The sequence below is a fragment of the Bos indicus x Bos taurus genome, chromosome 28 (genome assembly GCF_003369695.1).
Source record: "Bos indicus x Bos taurus breed Angus x Brahman F1 hybrid chromosome 28, Bos_hybrid_MaternalHap_v2.0, whole genome shotgun sequence".
Taxonomy (NCBI): domain Eukaryota; kingdom Metazoa; phylum Chordata; class Mammalia; order Artiodactyla; family Bovidae; genus Bos; species Bos indicus x Bos taurus.
Genome location: NC_040103.1, coordinates 26,494,442 through 26,513,907, shown reverse-complemented (window position 1 = coordinate 26,513,907; position 19,466 = coordinate 26,494,442). Strand labels below are relative to the sequence as shown.

At 49.7% G+C, this 19,466-nt stretch overlaps 1 protein-coding gene across 3 annotated transcripts in view; it reads left to right on the top strand.

Annotated features, from left to right (window-relative positions):
• Positions 1 to 19,466, top strand: part of LRRC20 (leucine rich repeat containing 20) — a 70,457-nt gene that overhangs the window by 33,163 nt on the left and 17,828 nt on the right. For all 3 annotated transcript variants that reach the window (XM_027530667.1, XM_027530669.1, XM_027530668.1), the window contains 2 exons: positions 3,482 to 3,631; positions 13,278 to 13,445. In XM_027530667.1, coding sequence (XP_027386468.1) covers positions 3,482 to 3,631; positions 13,278 to 13,445 — 318 coding nt within the window. The remainder of the gene's footprint in view (positions 1 to 3,481; positions 3,632 to 13,277; positions 13,446 to 19,466) is intronic.

The window sequence follows — 19,466 nt, the reverse complement described above, 5'->3', positions numbered from 1 at the left end:
CATGTATGGATGTGAGAGTTGGACTGTGAAGAAAGCTGAGCGCCGAAGAATTGATGCTTTTGAACTGTGGTGTTGGAGAAGACTCTTGAGAGTCCCTTGGACTGTAAGGAGATCCAACCAGTCCATCCTAAAGGAGATCAGTCCTGGGTGTTCATTGGAAGGACTGATGCTGAAGCTGAAACTCCAGTACTTTGGCCACCTCATGCGAAGAGTTGACTCATTGGAAAAGACCCTGTTGCTGAGAGGGATTGGGGGCAGGAGGAGAAGGGGACGACAGAGGATGAGATGGCTGGATGGCATCACCGACTTGATGGACATGAGTTTGGGTGGACTCCCGGAGTTGGTGATGGACAGGGAGGCCTGGTGTGCTGCGATTCATGGGGTTGCAGGGAGTCGGACACAACTGAGCAACTGAACTAAACTGAACTAAATAGACTTTGCATTATTGCTGCTGTTTAAAATAGGATCTTTTCTTTCTTCTTTCCTTCTTCCCTCCCTCCCTTTCTTCCTTTCTCCCTGTCTTCTCCTCTTTAGCATACTTTAAAATATGAATTAAAAAAATTTTATTGGAGTATAGTTGATTTATGATGTTGTGTTAGTTTCTGCTGTACTGCAAAGTGAGTCAGTTATGTATGAACATATATCCACTCTTTTTCAGATTCTTTCCCCATATAAGCCCTTACAGAGTACTGAGTAGAATTCTCTATGCTATTCAGTAGGTCCTTATTAATTATATGTTTTACATATAGTAGTGTGTATATGTCAATCCCAATCTCAATTTATCCCTCTTCTCCACGCCCCTCACCCCATGGCCATAAGATTGTTTTCTACATCTGTGACTCTATTTCTGTTTTGTAAATACGATTAGTTGTACCGTTTTTTAAAATTCCACATATAAGTGATATCATACTCATATAACTGAGAAAGATTTGTTCTCTGTCTGACTTTCTTCACAGAATAAGATCTTTAAAAGCTGTTTTTTATTGTTGGCATATAGGAATGTTATTGAATTTTGTGTATTAATTTTGGAACAAGCTTCAAAGGCTTAGAGTCCTGGGGAAGTCTGGCCTCTTGAGGGAAAAGACCACAGTGTGCTGAGGGATGGATCAGTGCTGTCTGAGTCAGTGAGTGCTCCTGGCACTGGGGGCAATCACCAGTAATGCGGGTCTCCAGAAAGACTTCTAGAAGAGGTGGGACCTGGCCTTGAAGCATGGAGCAGTGTGGGTAGGATGTGAAGGGGAGGGCAAAGTAGAAGGTGAGTAGGGAAACATTTGTAGTAGCCCCACTATTTGTCTGCTAGGCACTTGGTTAGTATATTGAGTACTGTATTAAAATGTCATTTTATTTATTTTTGGCTGTGCTGGGTCTTCACTGCTCCAAAGGCTTTTCTCTAGTTGCGATGAGTGGGGTCTACTCTCCAGCTGCAGTGCACAGGCCTCTTTGTGGTGCCTCTCTTGTTGCTGAGCACAGGCTCCAGGGTGCACCAGCTTCAGTAGTTGTGGCATGTGGGCTCAGCAGTTACAGCTCCCAGGCCCTAGAGTACAGTCTTGAGTTGTGGGGCACGGGCTTAGTTGCTCTGTGGCAGGTGGGATCTTCTCAGGTCAGGGATGCAACTTGTGTCTCCTGCTTTGGCAGGTGAATTCTTTACCACTGAGCCACCAGGAAAGCCCCACTGAGTACTTTCAATGATATTTACTTTTCCTGACAGCCTTACTAGGTAGACAATGATGCCCCCATTTTAAAGATGGGAAAACTGAGGCTCAGCAAAGGTAAGTGACTTAGATGAGCTGGACAACTAATTTCCGAGGCTCCATACTGTCAATGTCTCTCTGCTGCCGTATATATGAAACAGCTTTATTGAGATATAATTCACATACCATATAGTCCATCCGTTTAAGGTATACAGTTCAGTGGTTTGAGTATATTCAGTGTGAAACTCTCACCGCATTCAATTGTAGAACATACCCCTGCAAAGAAACCCCTCACCCCTCAGTACCCCCAGCCCTGGGTAACCAATAATCTACATCCCGTCTTTACATTTGCCTGTTCTGGACCTTTCATGTAAATGGCCTTATACAGCATATTGTCCTTGGTGATTGGCTTCTTTGACTTACCATTGTGTTTTTAAGGCCCATCTATGGCTTAATGGTAAAGAATCCTCCCCCACAACCAGGAGATGCGGGTTCAACCCCTGGATCAGGAATATCCCTGGAGAAGGAAATGGCAACCCACTCTAGTATTCTTGCTTGGGAAATCCCATGGACAGAGGAGCCTGGTGAGCTACAGTCCCTGGGGTCGCAAAGAGTCAGATATGATTTAGCGACTAAACAACAACAGTATATATTAGTATTTTATTCCTTTCTGTTGCCAAACAAAATGAAAGTGAAAGTGAAGTCGCTCAGTCATGTCTGACTCTTTGCGACCCCATAGACTGTAGCCTACAATAGCCCACAGGCTTCTCCATCCATGGGATTTTCCAGGCAAGAGTACTGGAGTGGGTTGCCATTTCCTTCTCCAGGGAATCTTCCCAACCCAGGGATCAAACCCGGGTCTTCCACTTTGTTGGCAGACGCTTTACCCTCTGAGCCACCAGGGAAGCCCGCCAAACACAATGAATATACCACATTTTATCTGTTCATCTGTGGATGGACACATGAGTTGTTTCCATTTTTTGGCTATTATGAATAATGCGAGGATCAGATGGTTAGATAGTATCACTGTCTCAATGGACATGAGTTTGAGCACACTGTTAGTGAAGGACAGGCGAGCCTGGTGTGATGCAGTCCCTGGGGTCGCAAAGAGTCAGACATGATTTAGCAACTGGACAACAACACCATGAGTAATGCTGCTGTGAATATGTGTACTGTTTTGTGTGGACACATGGTTTCATCTTTCCCAGATATACACCCAGGAGTGGAATTGCTGGGTCATGTGCTAACTAGGTTTAACCATTCAAAGAACTACCAGACTGTTCTTCAGAGAGGCTTCCCTGCTGCCTCTTGGACAGACCTATTTTCAGAGTGACAGGACAGGGAAGAAGGTCAAACCACAAAGTCTGTGTGAATTGCCTCTTTTCACAGAAGTAGACTGTTATAAAGCACTCTTAAGACTGTGACTTCGCTGTCGAGTCTGATGATCCCGGAGGGACATGTGGGTCCTGCAGGGCCTCAGGCACACGGCCATGTGGCCTGGTCATTGGTGTGCTGGCAGAGCTCTGCCTTCTGCGTTCTGGCTAGCAGGCTGTGCTATTAGAGAATGTGCTAGAATCAGCCCTAAGCTCAGGGCGCTATATGGGGACAAGTGTTGTGAATGGTAACGAAGGCTCTTGGAGGAAAGAGGAGAAGGTCTCGAGCCTGGCACAGGGAAGATGGGTGGGGGAGAAGGGAGGCAGTAGGAGAGACAGGGTCAGGGTCTTTGGGGTTGGGGGCAAGTCTGTGGTCAACTGTGGCTGCTAACTCTGGTCTTTGTCCTTTGACTGCAGACCTGGCCGAGTGCAAGCTGGTTTCCTTCCCCGTCGGCATCTACAAGGTCCTGCGAAATGTCACTGACCAGATTCACCTCATCACGCTGGCCAACAACGAGCTCAAGGCCCTCACCAGCAAGTTCATGACCACGTTCTGTCAGCTCCGAGGTAGGCCGGGAGGGCATTCTGGCTCTTACCCTGAAGGCTCCGACCCTCTCTGGGAACTGTCACCAGGGCTGGTCCCCTGGTCAGCTGGTCTCAGGAAACAGTTCCCAAGGAGGGCCTTTAAGGGTGGACCCGTGTCCTCCCTGCAGCCTGGATATCTCCCCTACCTCTAGCTGGCTGTGAATCAGATTGACTCATGGTTAAGGCTGTGGGTCCTGGAGTGATTCTTTTGTTTTGAATAGACCAGCAGGGTATTTGGGGTCTTGCAGCTCTGGAGTAGTTTTTTCTCGGTAGACTTGTTAACAAGCCCCCTTCTGCACCCTGCCAATCTAGCACTGTTTTCCCATGTTGCTTTTTCAGTTCAGGAGTGACATGTCAGGGATGTTGTTTTCTCTGCTGTGCACACGCAGAGCAAGTGGACTTGGGTGCTTGGCAGAGAGATGAGCAGGAGGCTGACAGGTGGGCGTTATGATGCATATGAAATTTCTCCTCCAGATGGAGGAGCAGAATGCAGTGGCCACTGCGTGTCCACTCCCTGCTCCTTCATCCTTCTGCGGGAGTTCACTGCTGCTCAGCCCAGTGACCTGTGGGGTGGAACTGCAGCCTGGGGGCTTGGTGTGTGTTTGTGAAATGGTGGGGTGGGAGAGAGAATTGGGAAGGGCACAGAAGAGGTGATTCCTGCCTTCTGGAATTCTCTATCTGTTAGGGGCATGAAAGGGGTCTTAGAGTCTGTTTAGAGAAACCAGTATGTAAAATGCTGCTGATGGAATCTGAGGGACCTGAACAGCCTATTTCCTGCAGCTTCCCTTAGGAGATGTGGACTCTGGCGGAGCCCAGAGAGGAGAGGGAAGCATGAATTGGCAAACCTGGGCCAGAGACAGAAAGCAGCTTGGACAGTGGCTCGGGAGAAAGCTACAGGCGGGACCTGGGCTGGGTGCAGACACAAGGGCCGGGAGGAGGGATTGATCTGTGTGGTCGTTTCTGACTGAAGCTCACAAAGCTCATTGCATTTGTGTTTAAAATATTAAAATGCTTATGATGAGGGGTGAGTCAAGGAATCCCAGGGCAAGACATGTTTCCCCAGGAGCATCTGTGGATGGTTTTCACCAGGACCATTTTACCATCCTTCCTTTTCTGGTGGCTGCTTCTTTACACAGGTGAGATGGGTCCTTCCAGCCAAGGGGGCCCTTGGACCAGCAACTGTCAGCCTGGCTGAAATTAGAATTGATTTGCCTCGGCTTTACCCCAAGACCCACTGAATCAGAATGTCTGGGTGTGGGTCTGGGTAGAGGCACCTGTTAAAACCTAAATCAATCGTTCTAAAGTGCTGGCAGCCAAAATTGAGACCATAGTTTAGACCAACGCAAATGCCAAACTGAACTGAACTGAAATGCCAAAGAGACTAGCATGTAAGTTATGAGTGACTCAGATTGGTAATGATCAGAAGGAGTGATGGGTACTGTGGCCAACTGGTACCTGCCCTGCTCAGCTTCTGCCAGACGTGCCACGGGAGTGTTCTTTTTTTCCTTCTTCTATTTTTTGGCCACATCAGGCAGCATGTGGGAACTTAGCTCCCCAACTGGGGATCAAACCTGTGCCTCCTGCAGTGAAAGTGTGGAGTCTTAACCTCTGGACCATCAGGAATGTCCCTGGGATTGTTCTGATTATTTTATTCAATTGAAGCTAGAAAGATGAATCTTTATGTGAAATTTATCCATTTTTACTTTAACGTAAAAACATTTTGCAAGTTAGACTTAGCCAGTTGAGAGAATCTCCCATAAAATATTAGAGCTGTTTCTGCCATCTCATCTCACAGTGGAAAAGGAAGGTCAGGGAAAGAAGTGATGTGTCCAAGGTCTTCTAGCAGGACACTCACGTCACCCACTCCGCAGGCGGGATTGCCTTTCCAGACCACCTGCGTTAGTTAGCTCAGGGGCCTCCTGGAGAGGACTTGACATTTGGCAGCACCTTGTGGAATGAGTGAGCAGGCCCTTTCCTGGGGACACAGCAGCAAGTACCAGAGAAATACACTCAGGGGCCCTACATTTGTGCCTCAGTTGTGAAAATATGCTTACCATGATACCCTTCCATGAGTCAGTCGTAAAAATGTACTTACCATGATACCCTTCCATCAGAGGTCTGTAGAAGGATGCTGTTTGCCCTCCCTCCTGTGCTCTGGTACTCCTGCCTCCCCTATACTGCCTTGGATTACAAAGAGAAGGCCCCGGTGTGCCCAGCGATTGGATTTCACAGAGGCAGCAGTGGGCCCAGGGAGGGTGACCAGGAATAGAGGGGCTGGAGCGGAGAGACTCACCTGGCTTCCACAGTGATGGCTCTGGGTCCCAACCTTTATTCTGGTTTCTCTTTCAAATAGAAAAACCTTTTCCTTTCAAGTGTGACAAGGAGGCTTGAATAGGCTTTTCTGGGCTCCTCATCTCCTGCTAGCATCCTCTTGTGGGTTCTTGACAGAGAAGGTTGGCTGCCTCAGTGTTGGGGAGAGAGCGGCCTGCTTACTCCATGCCTGTGCCTGTCAAGTGGTCTCCCGTGGGTACTCTGGACACTTCTTTTGCTGGAGTCATGGCCCGTTTGAAGTTGGATGGTCTTTTTTTTTTTTTTCACTTTATTTTTTAGCCACATCATGCAGCAGGCAGGATCTTAGTTCCCCAATCAGGAATCCAACTTGTGCCCCGCCCGCCACCCTCTTCAGTGGAAGTGCTAGGTCCTAACCACTGGGCCACCAGGGTTGTCTTTAATGGTTACATCCCCTTGACATCTTTCACCCAACTTATAGTGGGAAAAAGCAAGATCTGAGATGGACAATGGCACAGATCGTATCTGTCCAAAGGGCAAGTAGGCTCTGCTGAGAGTGGGTCCCTAAGTCTGGTTGTGGCTCCTCTGGCCTGTCTCCTCCTCCCATGTTCCCATCTCTCCACTTCCTCCCGATGCAAGTCATTCAGGTCTTTTTATTGAGTGTATCCTGAGTCTGCCAGGCCAGAGGTGTCCAAGACACACCTGCAGAAACAGACAAAGACCATCCAAGTGAGAACCAGCAGAGGCGTTTCATTCAGAGCTTGCTCTAGCCAGGGATTCAGCCACTGTCACTTGGATTTAGCAGGGAGTCAAAGGCAGACAGAGGAGTGGGAAGGATTTATAGTGGATGAAAGGGAGAAGGCTTCAGGTGTGCCTGAAGGCAGGCTGGGAGCCCAGGGAAGCTGGAGGCAGGCGGGCCAGCTGGCTGCAGGGCCTCCTGTGTGATTGCTTAGGATGTACTTCTGGCTGTCTCCTCTTGGTCCTAAATGGAATATTGGGATAAACATTAGGGAAACTCAGTAATCAAGTTCTGGCCATTTGAGGCCAACTGTTACAGAGGATGTTATTTGGCTTCCTGGATAGTTGATGGAGATGGTAGTCTGACTGCCTCCAAGTCTGACTTAACAGAAGGCTAGCTTCCTGGGTGGTTGCTTTACTAACCGGACGATTTCCTGGACAGGATGCTGCAGGTTGTGGGTCACAGATCTATTTTTATACTTGGTCTGGCCATTGTCTGTGTGTATATTCAGTCTCACAGCCTGCTCTTCAGCTCAGTTCACTGGCTTCTCCTGAGCACCTGTTCTGGGCCTGGCAAGGGCATGAACAAGTGACTAATAACACTGGACCCAAATTCCCTGGGCACTTAGCACCCCCAGCTCCACACTGAGGTACAGTGAGACCCACATTATCCTTTTCATGGGGGTGGGACAATTAGCACTTCAGTTTAGTCTGTCCCAGACTCATCAGTTAGAAGAGTTTTCTCCAAGAAGTGGATGTGGCTTTCAGAAACTTCACTCTGTTCCTCTCTGTCCCCTACAGGTAGCAATTGTCTCTGTGCGAAGCATCTTCAGTGCTGAGTATGGGCCATTTGAAGGACAATCATTGTCCCACCCAACCTGCTGACTCTGCCCTGCAGGCAGAATAGTAATTGCTCAATGATGCAGGGTCCCAGCAGCCAAGGTGCTGATTGATCCTCAGTGGGCGGGTATTTTTGGAGCTGGCACATTCCTTTTCCACCAGGCTGAGTAATTACTACAGGCTAGCCACATCTGTCCCTTAATGGAATCGGCAGGGCTTGTCTCTCCCCTGGGGTCAGTCTGAGGCCCCTGAATCAGCCCTGACAATTAAAGGATGATGCAGAAGTAATAAGAGGAGCTTGGGGGAAGGAGAGATCCATCTAGCCAACACTAGAAACCACAGTTCAGAAGAGATAGTAAATAAGGGAATGTCAGGCCTGTCTGCTCTCAGGCGGGGGACAGCCTGGGGAGTGAGATAGAGGAAGTTCTCCCAGAGCCCCTGTCTGTCCTCAGAGCCCAGGTTGTTTGACTCTGAACCCTGGCACAAAACAGCAGGAAGAAATATGCGGAGCTCCTTGAATATAGCTCCCTGGGCCAAGAGGGCATTGAGACTCTGGGCATAATTGTGAAAGTCTGATTGATTTTCCTGGAAGCCACATGTCCCAGCAGCAACCACCTTCTCTTCTTTTATCTTTTGAGTCTTGCCTTTAATGTTAGCTTTTAATTTTTTTTCCCCACAGAAAGCTCCATAATCCAGTAATTAAGTCTTGTGGATCTCATACCCCTCTAACAGAAACAGTTCCATTTATTGAGTGCTTTTACTTTTCAGAGATTATCCTTTTCATGTTCAAATACAGGACCGAGCACACAGTAGGTGCTTAATAAATGTCTATATTTTGCCACACATCCTGCTTTTCACAAGACTCACAAATCATTCTCACAGCCGTGCATGGGCAGGGAGGACCTTCTCATGGAGGCTGTTCAGGGAAAGGATGGGCCTAAGGACACATGACGAGTTAGGTCAGTACCAGCTCCTCTTGGTTTTTAGCCCGTCATTCATGCACCACTAAGTAAGCAGAGACTTGCTGAGGATCTACTCTGAGGACAAGTGCAGCAGGAACTAGGCACGCAAAACTAGAAAAAGAAGGCCCACTTCTCGTGGGGAAGCTGGCTGGGGTTTGCATCCTAGCTTGGGGGTTGGGAGAGGAGAGTCAGATTAGCTAGGGGAGAGGGTGGGGTTCTGTGTGACCTTGGACAAGTTATTTCATCTCTCAGTAAACTGGAGGTAGCAGATGATCGTAAAATGAAAATGATGATTGTGTGTAAACCCCAGAAAACTAGTGCCTGGAGCAGAGTGCTGCTCCTTAGATGTTAGCCATCATTATTCCTTTTAGTTTCAAGCCCCATATCCTGAAAGACTGGGCATCTGGCATAAGAGCTCTTGCCTGGAACCCCCTCCCCCATCCAATCCCAGCACTTCAATACTTTGTTAACCCAGCAGGAGCCTGACTCACTGGCGTGGGTTCACACTGCCTTTCTAGTGCAGATCTGGGCCCCCTTTGAAGATCAGTAATGGAAAGCTTTCCCTTCCTGGCCAGTTTCAGCACAGCCCCTCCGATTACCCTAATGCAACCAAGGAGCTGAACGCCAAGGGTGCAAACCCTGCTTTCCAGCCACAGTTCCCTCTGCGCCTTTTGCTTTTCAATGATGCTTCTGAGCTGGTGGGGAGGCTGCCTTTCAGGCCGACTCAGCTCCTCCTTCTTGCAGCTGAGCATCGCCTTAGACCCTGGAGCTGAAAAAAGGGCTGGGCTTCAGAGAGCAACCTTCCCTGGGGAACAAGAAGCTGGGCAGGGGTGTGATTTTGTAGCCCCAAGTCTCAGTCTTGACAGCAGTGATCTCTAGAGGAGGATACACCAAGCGATGATTTGGAAACCTGCCTTGGCTTTATTGAGTAAAAAAGCAGGAATCAAAAGAGCATATAGGCTATGATTCCATTTTTTAAAAATATTTATTTATTTGGGTGCACTGGGGCTTAGTGAGGCATGTGGGATCTTTAGCTGTGGCATGGAAGCTCTTAGTTATGGTATGTGGGATCTAGTTCCCTGACCAAGGATTGAATCTGGGCTACCTGCATTGGGAGCATGGAGTCTTAGCCACTGGACCACCAGGGAAGTCCTCCTCCATTTGTTTTTTTAAAATAGTATCTATCCATCCATCTATCTATTAGTATGTACATAGAAAAATATAGACTAGTGAATACCAGACAACTGTGGTTCTAGGGGTGGAAACAGGATTTTCATTTTCCGTGTTCCATGTTTTTCTGATGTCTCTATTTTTACAATGAGCACACATTGCCTTTTATCAGTAGATGCGTTTAAAGTGAAACAAACTGTATTGGTTACGACAGGCCAGTTTTGGATTAAAGTGAAAGTAAAAGTCGCTCAGTTTTGTCCAACTCTTTGCGACCCCATGGACTGTAGCCTGCCAGGCTCCTGTCTGTGGAATTCTCCAGGCAAGTATAATGGAGTGGATTGCCATTCCCTTCTCCAGGGCATCTTCCCAACCCAGGGATCAACCCGGAGTCTCCTGCATTGCAGGTGGATTCTTTACCATCTGAGCTACCAGGGAAGCCTCAGTTTTGCATTAGGAACTCAGACGGTAAAGCGTCTGCCTACAATGTGGGAAACCCGGGTTCGATTGCTGGGTCAGGAGGATCCCCTGGAGAAGGAAATGGCAACCCACTCCAGTACTCTTGCCTGGAAAACCCCATAGACAGAGGATCCTAGTAGGCTACAGCCCATGGGGTTGCAAAGAGTCGGACACGACTGAGCGATATAACTTAATTTTAAATCTCAGTGGCTTCAAACAACAAAATCTTGTATTTACAGTTGGGATAGCATTGAGTGTCTGTGATAGTTATCGGCACTGTTCACATGCCTGAGTGCTAGGTGACTTGCTGTCTTCATTGGTGATGGAGGACTAGACCTGAATCTTCTTGAGAAGATAACCCAACACAAATATGGCCCAGGAGGGCTGTGCACAGAGTGGGGAAAATATTAAAACAGTGACAACAATAATCTCCCTTGATGATAGTAAATTTCAGCAAGAACATCTAATTTTAAGTAGCACATCTTTCTGAAGCTTCTCCCGAATAAACCAACTGCAAGCGTTGTCCATGGTAGCTAGCCAGGCGACCCTGTGTGTGTCAGGAGGGTGTGGAGAGTCAGTAAGTGGCATGACTACAATTGCAGAACCTAGAGCCACACTGGCCTCAGGGCAGAACCTGGCTCTGCTGTTTTTAATGTCCCGATCTATATGATGCGATCCATTCTACACCACTTCAGTGGGTCATCGTTAAGGATTAAGTTGAGGTGAAACATGGTAACATTGAAAAGAGGGTACCAGCATGTGGTGAGTATTCAAGACGGTTTGCTCTATTGATCATTATGTAATCCGTCCCCTGTGCCGTCCTGCCCTGATCCTGTCTGCTCCTCCCAAGAGGACCTGAGGTATCCAGATAGCATGTGTCAGGAGGATCTGTTGTACTTTTGGGATGGACCACCTAATGAGCAAATAATCTGTAATTTGATAGGAGTAAAAGTTGCCCTTTTCTAGAATGGGGTTCACCCAGATGGAATCAAGCCAAAAAGTCATGAGGAGAAAAAGAGCTTAGGAAGAAGAACCTGCTGTTCAGAGTGGTTCTTGAGCAAACATTGCTGAAACAGGAATGCCTTGTTTGTCTTGGAGTTTTTTCTGAAGTTTTTATTTACTTATTTACTTATTTATTTTTGGCTGTGCTGGGTCTTCTTTCCGTGTGTGGGCTTTCTCCAGTTGTGGCGAGTGGGGGTACTCTCCAGGTGTGGTGCACAGTCTTCTCATTGTGGTGGCTTCTCTTGTTGCAGAGCATGGGCTCTGGGGCACTTGAGCTTCAGTAGCTGTGGCTCACGGGCTCCAGAGCACAGGCTCAGTAGTTGTGGTGCATGGGCTTCGTTGCCCCGAGGCATGTGGGATCACCCCAGAGAAGGAATTGAACCTGCATTGGCAGGCGTACACCTAACCAGTGGGCCACCAGGGAAGTCCTGACTTGGGCTTTTTAATTAACTTCATTGATGAGGGAGCAGTCTTGACCCTCTGACACCTGGGTTGTTGACGTTGGTTTGTAAAGCTTGGAAGAGCAAGCCTCCCACAGCTCTGAGCCTGAACAGAAGATCCCTGCCCTCCCGCTTCTCCCCCAACCCTGAGAGGAGAGGATATGATGATGCAAAAGCCTGGGGATGATGTTCATTGTAGCCACACATGATGGCAAGGAATTTAAAGAGCCTTTGAGTCATGAATGCAGCAAGACAGAGATGTGGAGAAAAGCTATTGAACAGCAAAGAAATAGAGCTGGCAGGGCATGCCGTGCTTTCATTAAAACGCTGTCAGTCAGATGAAAAGCTTTTCAGCTTCTCAACTGCGGAGATGCCCCTGGCTGATCCCAGGCACATCTCCCCAGCAGGACTCACAGACTGTGCTCCTCACGGAGGTGTCTCCAGCCTCCCCCAGAGGCTCTGCTCCCTGAAGGCTTCACTCAGCCCTGACCTGATATCAGTGCCTGGATGGACCCCTCCCGGACCCCACTTCCCTGAGGAAATGGGACTGTCATTCCATCCCTCCCTTCCTTCTCTTATCCGTGAATCTCAGGGAACGTGGGGATATAACATCTGACCACCAGTTGGGATCTGCCAAGTGTGTGTGCTTTTGGGCAGGTTATTTGACCTCTGTGATCCTCAGTGCTCTCATCCATAAATTGGGAGATATTTGTGAGATTTCATGAACAACTAATACATTGCCTAGGACATAGCATCACTCATTAAATATTCACACCTGTCTCCTGTCACCTTGGTCACGTTTATCCCATGTTTGGTGACCAGTGCCAGGACATCCAGGCCATCCCAATCCTGGCTTCTCTGCCACCTGGAGGTGTAATCTTGGCAAATTGCTTAACCTCTCTAAGTCACCATTTCTGCTTCCATCAAATGGAACAGAGTAAGACAAATCTTGCAGAGCTGTTCTGAGGATCAAATGAGACAATAAGTATGCGCTCCCGGTGGCATCTGGGACTCATAGTGAGTAACAAAGGAAAAAGGAGCTCCTGTTACCACTTCTGTAGTACCGCAGTGGAGTCCAGCAAGATGATGTTGTGTGACTTCTCCTGTGTTGTGTGAAGATCATCCCAGAGGACGTTCCAGGGCAGCCGGGGCCTGGACCCGAGTGTGAGTGCTGGACCTGCAGATCCTCAGCCTAATCATAAAGGGTCTGGGCTACCTGGGGGAGGAGGCCTTGGGGATCCACTGAAGAATTACAAGCTCAGAGCTGTGCTCATGAAGTGAAATATGTCCCACTGTGCAGCATTGATTGGAAAGAGGCTGGAGGCAAGAGTCCAGGGAGGAGGCTGCCAGAGTGGTCCAGGTGAGAGGGACTGGGAGGAACAAAATCAAGAGCCTGTTTGAGCTGCAGTAAGGAAAGCCTGTCTGGTCATTCTGGATACCTCAATGCAAGGATTCTGTAGCCCCTAAACCAGCCTCAGGAAGGACCCCAGATGTGCCATCCTGAGCAGGGGTGAGAGCCTTGCTTTCCAAAGCCAAAGCAGGGCACCCAGCTGGAATGATGGGTGGCAGTGGTTGGGGTTACCCCTCCTTTTGCATGACTATGGAATTCGCCCTTTGGGAAGACTTCTTTCGGATCTGGGTTTCCTCACTGCTTTCCTGGCCCAGGCAGTCACTGTGGTCTCTGGGTTGTTTCCACTTCCCCCCTCCTTACTCTTCCTTCCCACCTGGCAGAACTCCGCCTGGAAGGGAACTTCCTGCACCGCCTTCCCAATGAGGTCAGCACCCTGCAGCACCTCAAGGCCATTGACCTGTCCCGGAACCAGTTCCACGACTTCCCCGAGCAGCTCACCACCCTGCCTGCGCTGGAGAACATCAATCTGGAAGAGAATGAGATTGTGGGTGAGTGGACCCAGCCCATGGCCCTGCCCCTCCTCTGTCTGCAGAGCCTGTCCTGAGCTCCCTTGCCTGGATTGAGGCTCACAGGGTCTTCTAGGGCACAAGGGATGGGGCTCTGGAGGCAGAGTTTCATAGACAAGAGTGCAAGGTTGGGCTTTCTGGTCTGAGATTCCTGAGTACAGGGCATTGAGCCTAGAAAGGTAACTCTTATGAGGTCCTGCTGCCTGCCAGGGGCCAAGCTGGACACTTGCTTTCACCTGTCAGGTAGAAGGTCTTGGCTTTTCACACCGCGACCCCTGAACTAGTTGGGCCACCTTGGACCTCAAGCTCTCCTCTTGTCTCCATCTGCCAGCCTTGGCTGCCTTTACGACCCTTCAGCTCAGACCTTCTATGTGGTAACTCCTGCCTGAGCTCCTGGCTCTCCCTCCCTGGCTTCACAGGAGCTCTTTGCCATGATTAAGCAGGAGCCCCTGGGCAAACAAGTTCAGAACAGCCTCTCTGTACCTTCCAGTACAAATGCTCTCCCCCTCAGGGAAGCAGGAGGTCTCCCCCTCCGAGTTGGAGGTGTGCCTCCTGCAAACAGCAGACCCCAGCAAGCTGGGTTCCTCTGAGGTGGAAGAGGGGTTCCTTTCTTCCTTTGGTAACACTTGCATACCTCTTGGTCTCATTAGACCTCAGCATCCTCTCCAACTGCTGTCTAGCCCCTCCAAGGGAGAGCCTGGCACTCACAGGGTCCCTCAGCGCCCCTCCTCCTTGGCTCTTCCTGCTGCTGCTTTGGCAGGCTCTGGAAGCCCATCTCCAGCTCCATGTCGCCTTCTCTCACGTGGCCTCTAATGTTGATGGTTAATAATAACCCCCTTCAGTTATGCGTTCATTTTTGTAAGCTCTTTTGCAGGCATTATGCTATTAGATTAAAAGCAACAGGCCTCTGGTGGTTCGGTGCTGCCTGGTGCACTGATGAGCCTCCCTTCTATCAAGGATGCTGCCTGCAGGGTTCAAGCTCTGGCTGAGTGGGAGGGGGAACCAGCTAAGCTCTGAATTTCGGGGTCCATCCTTTTACAGGTGTGTAAACTGAGGCTCAGAGAGGTCATGACAGAGCATGGGGTTACACAGTGAGACCACAGAAATGCCAGGCTAAGAGTGCATGATTCTAAAACTCAGCCCTATGCCTGGAGAGGGCTTCCCTTGTCTGGCCTCTGGGAAGGCCCTGGGAGTGGGCTCTGGTTCAGACTTGCCATCCCAAGACCAGGATCACTGAGTTGCTGGCCCCTGGGTTGGCACCCCCCGGGCCACTTGGGCACTTGTGCTGTCTTTAAGCAGAAGCACCTGTTTACTGTAAAGCTCATGACCACCTAGGGCTTTCCTCATAGCTCAGTTGGTAAAGAATCCGCCTGCAATGCAGGAGACCCTGGTTCAATTCCTGGGTCGGGAAGATCCTCTGGAGAAGGGATAGGCTACCCACTCCAGTATTCTTGGGCTTCCCTGGTGGCTCAGCTGGTAAAGAATCGACCTGAAATGCCTGCAGTGTAGGAGACCTGGGTTCGATCCCTGGGTTGGGAAGATCCCCTGGAGAAGGGAAAGGCTACCCACTCCAATATTCTGACTTGGAGAATCCCATGGACTGTATAGACATTACTTTGCTGACAAAGGTCCATCTAGTCAAAGCTATGGTTTTTCCAGTAGTCATGTATGGATGTGAGAGTTGGACTTTACAGAAAGCTGAGCACCAAAGAATTGATGCTTTTGAACTGTGGTGTTGGAGAATACTCTTCAGAGTCCCTTGGACTGCAAAGAAATCAAACCAGTCCATCCTAAAGGAAATCAGTCCTGAATATTCATTGGAAGGACTGATGTTGAAGCTGAAACTCCAGTACTTTGGCCATTTGATGCGAAGAACTGACTCATTTGAAAGGACCCTGATGCTGGGAAAGATTGAAGGTAGGAGGAGAAGGGGATGACAGAGGATGAGATGGTTGGATAGCATCACCTACTCAATGGACATGAGTTTGAGCAATCTCCAGGAGTTGGTGATGGACAGGGAAGCCTGGAGTGCTGCAGTCCATGGGGTCGCAAAGAATTGCACACAACTAAGTGACTGAACTGAACTGTATAGTCCAGCGAGTGGCAGAGTCAGATGCGACTGAGCGACTTTGACTTTCTAGAGCACCGGGGTCTTGCCTTGAGCTCTTGATTCTTGGCCAGGCCCTCCTTGCTGGGCCCTTCCTCTGCTGCCTTTTGTTCTTCGAGGCATTCCTGATGTCTGCTGCTTTTCCAAACGGGGCAGTAACCAAGAAAGGACTACTTGTTTGGGCTAATGTCAAGACCAGAGCTGGGTGGGTAGCTGCAGGCAGGCAGGTCAGGATAAGTATTGGCCATTGGCTTCCTCACTTCCTGACTGTATCTTTCAAAGACTTGCGTCCCTTCTCTAAGCTTCTGCTGCTTCTCCACTTTCACATGGTGGTTCTCTGACCCTCCCCAAACCCCTGCCCCAGAAGGTGGCTTTTCCTCAAGCAGGAGAGCAGGGTGAGTGGGCATCTCTGCTGGCTGTAGTATAAGAAATGCCTCTCCCCAAAATGAGAAGTACAGGGTGACAGATCCCCTAGTCTTCCCCCCTCCAGCAAGGCTGACAACATTCCTTAGCAGCAACAGCTCCCAGAACCTAGATCAGCTGTTTTGACTTATTCTTTTGTACACATATCTCTTCCTTTCTACAGAGTGACAGTAATAACTCTGCACATGGAAGCATCTTGCAGTTTACCAGGAATGCTCATGTGCAGGCCCAAGACAAGAGGGTGATCATCCCATTTGATAGATGTAGAAACTGACGCACTAAGATCCCCCCGGCCTTCATGGTCAACTGTCTGTTGTACACCTGGCCAGGTAACAGAGACTTCAGCCCTGGGCTGTGTTTCCCAGTGAGTTCCTGCTGCCCAGGCTGGGGGACATGGGGAGACTGGGGAATGCCCCTGCCTCCAAGTTTTCCCCAAGTGCCCAGCAGCTCCTAGAGGTGCTTGGCTGATCCCAGGACTGCTCCACTGTGGGATGCCCTGGGCGTTCTCCCTGCACCAGGTGGAGAGAGGGGCACATGGAGGCAGTGGTGGTTCCTTGCCGGAATCTCCTCACTTCTACGTTCTACCTCTCTCCAGCCCACCCTAGTTACTTGGATGGTTTCCTGACTCCCAGACCAGCGGAAGACCAGGCCACAGCCTCTGCAGCCCAGGTTGGAGGGAGGAGGGCTGTAATCACAGTGAAGTAGGTGAGGGCTGCACACGCCTTCATTATGGAAATAGCTTTGTCCTGTTCGCTTGTTGTAGCCGATCTCCCGCAGGAGCTCACTGAGATAATTGTGGTAGGAACTTAGGATGTCTTCAGTGTGGCTTATTTTTCCCCTCAGAGCTCTCAGAGGGGATTGGAAGATTTGCAAAAAAATGTTTTCTAAAGAAATAAATTGGAGGTGCATGAATCTCCTTAAAGCTTTAATTTGGTAAGTAGAGAACAAGCAGCTCTGAAACAAGCTCCAGGTGCATCTGAAGGGACCTCCTCAATAGATGCCTCTGGCCCAGCCTCAGGAAGGCCTGGAAGCTTCCAAGAGCAGTAGCATCATCTTTTTTTTTATTTTAATATTTATTTTTTTCCATTTATTTATTTGGCTGCACCGGGTCTCACCTGCAGCACGCAGCATCTTCAATCTTCATTGCAGTGTGTGGGATCTCCAGACAAGGCATGCTGAGACTTTAGTTCCAGCTTGTGAACTCTAAGTTGCGGCATGCAGGATCTAGTCCCCTGACCAGGGATCGAACCCAGGCCCCCCTGCATTGGGAGCGCCGAGTCTTAGCACTGGACCACCAGGGAAGTCCCCAGCAGCGGCATCTCGTTTCTGAACAGTGCCACTGGCTGGCACTCTATGGGCCATGATGCGGGGAGCGGCTCGGCTCAGGTCCAGCGAGGGGAGAAGACACAGGGCCTCATCAGTGTATGCAGGCTGGGAGAGGCAGGGGCACTGCCTTCTGCTTTCTGGTCCAACTGCGGGTGGTGGGAGGATGCTCGTCCTTGGTGCTCACTGGTAGCCGGAGGCCCTCAGGTCGAGGATCTGGGTGGCACGTGGCGGCCTCATTGCTGCTGCCTCCTATGGACAGTCCTCTGGTTTGTGTGTGACTTGGCTTTTGAGTCCTGTCATCTCCAGAGCCAGCGTGAGTGCGGTGTCTGCATGCAGCCGGCTTGCAGCTGGTTGGGAGCACAGTGCAGAGCAGGAATCCCAAAGCTCGAAGGCTCTCTGAAACGACTGACACTGAATAGGGCCGATTGTTTCAAATTGCCAGCTGTGACCCACTAGTAAGCTGTGAGACCAGCATGTGCTGGAGTTCCTCACCTGTAGCATGGTACACACTGCTTTGTGACTTTATAACAGTTTTTCTATATGCCTGCATGAATATAGGTACTGGGTCATGATGTAAAATATATTTCTTTTTTTTTTTTGGCCACTCCACGAGGCTTGTGGAATCTTAGTTCCCTGACCAGGGATCAAACCCGTGCCCCACACAGTGGAAGTGTGGAGTTCTAACCCCTGGACCCCCAGGGAAGTCCTAAAATGTATTTCTTGCTGTGAGTCGCAATGAGAAAATAACAAAAGCTGCTTCTCTGAGTGGTCCCACAGCGACCTGGGGTCTGTGCTCAGCTGGCCTAGCTCCCTGTCCTTCCGCTCTCGTCCCTCAACTACACTATGTTGTTCCCTCCTCCCATCTCCAACCGCATCTATGTCCATCTTGGTCACCACCACTGCATCCTCCTGGCGACTAGTTGCTGGGGGTGGTGTAAGGATGGGCAGTGGGGCCTCAGCTGGGGAGATGATCTCAGCTCTCCTCTCACCTGAGTGTGAAGCCACGCAGATGCTAGGTTCAATGCTACCTGACTGTCTATCCCCATCTCACCTCACCTCACACACCCTGCACGGCCTGAGCTCATAGTCCAGAAGTCCTGCCTCTGTTCTTATCATTTTCTCTGCCTCGGTCCTAACCCCCCAAGTGCAGGTCCGGGCCTGGTGCAGATGAACAGGAAGTGGTGCAAGTGACAGGACTCTGCCTCCCCCACTCGCTGGCTCCCAGCACACACACCGCAAGTGACCTCATCTGGATGGGAGGCTTCCTGGGTCCTTGGAGACAAGCCTGCCAGGACATGGTTGTTTTCTCCAGGCACTCCTGAGAGAGAGAAAAGGGTTTGTAGCTTAGAGTGTTTATTCCAAAAGCAGTGCATCACAGGTTTCTGGGATATGGGATGGTTCTTGTATTTTCCAAACCAAAAAGAGATATATGGAAACTTCTGCGTGTTTATAAACAAGACTGCTTGGGGAGAGAGAGTCTCTGCAGAGGTAGGGGCTACAGAGATGAAGGAGATACAGATCCTGACCTCAAGCAGCTTGCAGACGGTAGGGGAGGTCTGAGTGGAAGTGGAGAGTAAACTGCTAGATAATACATGGTCGGGGGACTTCCCTGGTGGTCTCGTGGTTATGACTCCTTGCTTCCACTGCAGGGGGCATGAGTTCGATCCCTGGTTGGGAACTAGGATCCTGCATGTCTTTTGGCACAGCCGAAAAAAGACCAGATGTGGTCAGAAGGGCTGAGGGTAGCCATCCAACTATCCTTGTGAGGTGGGGTTCCCAAGAGAGCCCTGGGAAAGCTTCAGAGGAGGTGGAAGTGTTTAGTCTGACTGTGAATGGTGACATGAGGAGAAGATGGGTCACTCAGCCTATGAAAGCCAGGGAGTCAGTGCTTTATCCCAGCAGCTGTCATAGAGGGCTTGAAGGTGGGTGCTGAAGCAGCGTTCACGCCTAAGAACTTGGAAGTACTTGATGCTACAGAGCAATTCAACACGTTCCTGGAACATGTGGGGGTGAAGGGAAACCAAGTATTGCAGAACCTTCATTTTGCTAAGTAGGAGACTGCTTTGGCTAAGCTAGAATCTCACTTTTTGTCACCCTCAGTTCACTGTTTTTTCGTTTCGTTTTTTACCTGATGCATTCACTGTTCC